This window comes from Propithecus coquereli, unplaced genomic scaffold, assembly GCF_000956105.1.
Source record: "Propithecus coquereli isolate 6110/MARCELLA unplaced genomic scaffold, Pcoq_1.0 Scaffold38, whole genome shotgun sequence".
In the NCBI taxonomy this organism is placed as follows: domain Eukaryota; kingdom Metazoa; phylum Chordata; class Mammalia; order Primates; family Indriidae; genus Propithecus; species Propithecus coquereli.
In genome coordinates this window covers 7,173,627-7,176,939 of record NW_012149507.1, presented here as the reverse complement: position 1 = coordinate 7,176,939, position 3,313 = coordinate 7,173,627, and the positions used below count along the sequence as shown (strand labels likewise).

General features: G+C 34.7%; 1 protein-coding gene across 1 annotated transcript in view; it reads left to right on the top strand.

The window, feature by feature from the left end:
* Window positions 1–3,313, top strand: part of ROCK1 (Rho-associated, coiled-coil containing protein kinase 1) — a 182,152-nt gene that overhangs the window by 56,356 nt on the left and 122,483 nt on the right. Inside the window, exon 2 of the mRNA XM_012652083.1 lies at window positions 1,483–1,564. Coding sequence (XP_012507537.1) covers window positions 1,483–1,564 — 82 coding nt within the window. The remainder of the gene's footprint in view (window positions 1–1,482; window positions 1,565–3,313) is intronic.

Genomic DNA, 3,313 nt, shown 5'->3' with positions numbered 1-3,313 from the left:
GATCCTCCTACTTCAGCCTCCCAAGTAGCTGGGACCAGAGGCGTGTGCCACCCTGCCCGGCTAATATTTTAATTTTTTGTAGAGATGGGGTCTTAAACTCCTGGCCTCAAGCAGTTCTCTGCCTCCACTTCCCAAAGCACTGGGATTGCAGCTGTGAACCCCTGTGCTTGGCCCACAGTGCCTGATTGAGTACTATAGTCATGCAAAAGTCAGATGCCCATATGTTAAAAAAAAAAAATGTACTTGGGACTACTGCATTGGGAAAGGGTTTAACATTATGACCTGAGAATTACTGTTGCGGTTTTATGCCCACATGACTAAGATGTCTATTTTCTTTTTATGTTGTTCCTATCAACATGAAGACTACCTTGTAGAGCTTTCAAATGTCAGCGACAGAAATATAAGAAAGAGAGGGAAGTGGGACTATTAAGGACCAAATACTTCACATACTTAACTCATTTTATATTCACAAATCTGTTATGAGTTATAGGTGGTTAGTCGTCATCCTCATTTTACAAAAAAGGAACCGAGGCTTAGAAAGGTTATGTGACTTGTCCTCCCAACAGTAACATGTAAATATACTATTTTTAAAAATGCTTTTCCTTGATTGTTTTTCATGGTTGACTCTTTTGACCCATATGGAATTTATTACATTATCAAGCATGACTCAAAAATCATTCTTCTCCATAGTGCTGTGCTGTTCAGTGATAGAAACAGTATTCGCAAACGAGTAACACTTAGTAATGAAGATTGCTTTGTATTACATGAATGTTCCTCTTGCTCTTGTCATATGGCAAGATACAGTCTGAGTAGATGCCTTCCCACTTCAACACTGATTGGTATACCTTGACATTGCCCTGAACTTGCTGAGATAAATATCCACTTAAAAACAAAAAAGCTCATGTTTATCCTTTACTACTGGTTGCCCTAGAAAGTGTCTCAAAGCAAGAAAGAGGACCCTATGAAAAACCCTATGAAAAATTATAAAAATATGATTATTTTTATAATTAAACATGTACATGATTTACATTTGTGATTATGGAGAATTTATTTTATTTATATTAAACTTCATGTTTATTAACTATTATTTAGCCGTTACCTTGTAAAATATCTGTAGACACAAATCTAAGTTTCTGGATGAGTATCTGTGAAATGAAGATAAATGTAGTAGTAAGGGGAAGTGAGAAGTAAAATTTCATGCTTTTATGAGGGGAAAGTGCATGAATTGAAATCACTTTTGGCCAATTTGTGGTAATTTTCCTGGTCCTATGCCTGGCAGATTTAGAAAGTAAAAAAATCTATATATGAAATAAAAACAACTCTTCTCCTACCACTCATGTAACCTTGGAGAGGTGTTAACTGTACACAAGATGTGTTATAGAGGGGAAATTAAATATTAAAGCCTGTTTTATTCTTTACTCATAAAAAAGTAAAGTAATCATAATGTGAGCCAAAAAACTAACTGTCTGTTTGTTTCTTTAGGATGGATTGGATGCTTTGGTATATGATTTGGATTTTCCTGCCTTAAGAAAAAACAAAAATATTGACAACTTTTTAAGCAGATGTAAGTAATTTTTTGTGGAGGTTCATAACAGACTGCATATAACTACTTCTTGACTTAGATCATTCAAACCCTTCCTTTTTTCCCCCATCTGTTTACTTTTTGGTTATTTCATTAGTAATTCCTACATAAAATTAGTAGGAAATGTGAAAGAAACTTTATTAGCCAGTTTGGATATCTATCAGGAGAATCTACAAAATATTTTGAAGAGAAAGGGACGAAAAATAAATAGCTAACACAAAATATGCATATGTACACATGCACATTGAGTTTCAATAATGTTGTATTTGTACTCTATTTTTCTTTTATAAATGAATTGACTATTCTATTTTGAAGCCAGCAAATAAGAATAGATTACATATGAAAAACCTTCCTACCGCTGAGATACGGGAATTTTTCTCCATGAAAACTGTCTTAAGTTTTATAGATGTTCGTTTTTTTTTTTTTTTTTGAGACGGAGTCTCACTCTGTTGCCAAGGCTGGAGTGCAGTGGTGCAATCATAGCTCACTGCAACCTCACACTCCTGGGCTCAAGCGATCCTCCTGCTTCCCCCTCCCAAGTAGCTGGGACTACAGGCATGTACCACCACTCCTGGCTAATTTTTCTATATTTTGTAGGGACTGGGTCTCGCTGTGTTGTCCAGGCTGGTCTTGAACTGCTGGCCTCAAACTATCTTCCCACCTTGGCCTCCCAAAGTGATGGCATTACAGGTGTAAGCCACTGTGTGTGGCCTGTTTATTTAATTTTTGACTATAATTGTTCTGGGGAGCATTATTTATTTATTTTTGACTATAATTGTTCTGGGGAGCATTGACATGGGTGTCACACTGGTTAAAACAGATTTAAATTGTATTTAATATTAGTTTGTTAAAATTCCCTAAGGAAATTGTTTCCATTTTTATATCAGTGCTTAATTTTGAGAAATTCCTTACTTCTTTATTTAGTGAAGGAATTTGTTTAAAACAACATTCTACTATTTATACCAAAAATATTTTATTTAAATGGTACATCCTCTATTACCAAAATTTGGCAGTATTCTCGTAGTATCAGTGGTCAGCCTATTTTAGACGTAGTTTGGTTTTCAGAAGCTCTGGTTTTGCTGCCATAGTTTCAATGAATTTTTTTTTTTTTTTGTAGTTTCTCCAAAAATGTTTCTATTAGGTTTTGAATAGTAACCATTTAGATTTTGAAAATTTACTTAAAGATGAATGTTTCTTATGATAGTATACTGGCTTTCCTAGTGCCATATCATTCTCATACTTTATAACACATGTGTTATTACTAATGGACTTAATCCTAAGTGGTGTTTTACATGGAACTCTTATTTTTGTAATTCTGAACTCTCCAGTAAACTAAAGTTTGCAGCAGTGTTCAGTTGAATAATTTTTTTCCGCTCTTTTGCTTTACCTCTCTTGTGAGGTAACACAACTGCCCCCCCCACACATATCAGTGTTTCTCAGGAAATGTAAAATTTTTATGCTTTAGAGATTATTATAAAATGTTATACTTGTAATTAATTGTGTCTGTCTTTGGGTGTATATGTGAAAATACTTCTCTTAATGTGATTAGCTTCTTCGAAAATATAACTACTACAGCAGGTCTGCCAGTTTTCAACTATTAGTAGCAAAAAATTTTATAATTGTAATTTTTTTGATATCACTTGGCCCCAGTGGTGCTATCATAGCTCACTATAACCTTGAACTCCTGGACTCAAGGGATCCTCCTACTTCAGCCTCCCAAGTAGCTGGGAC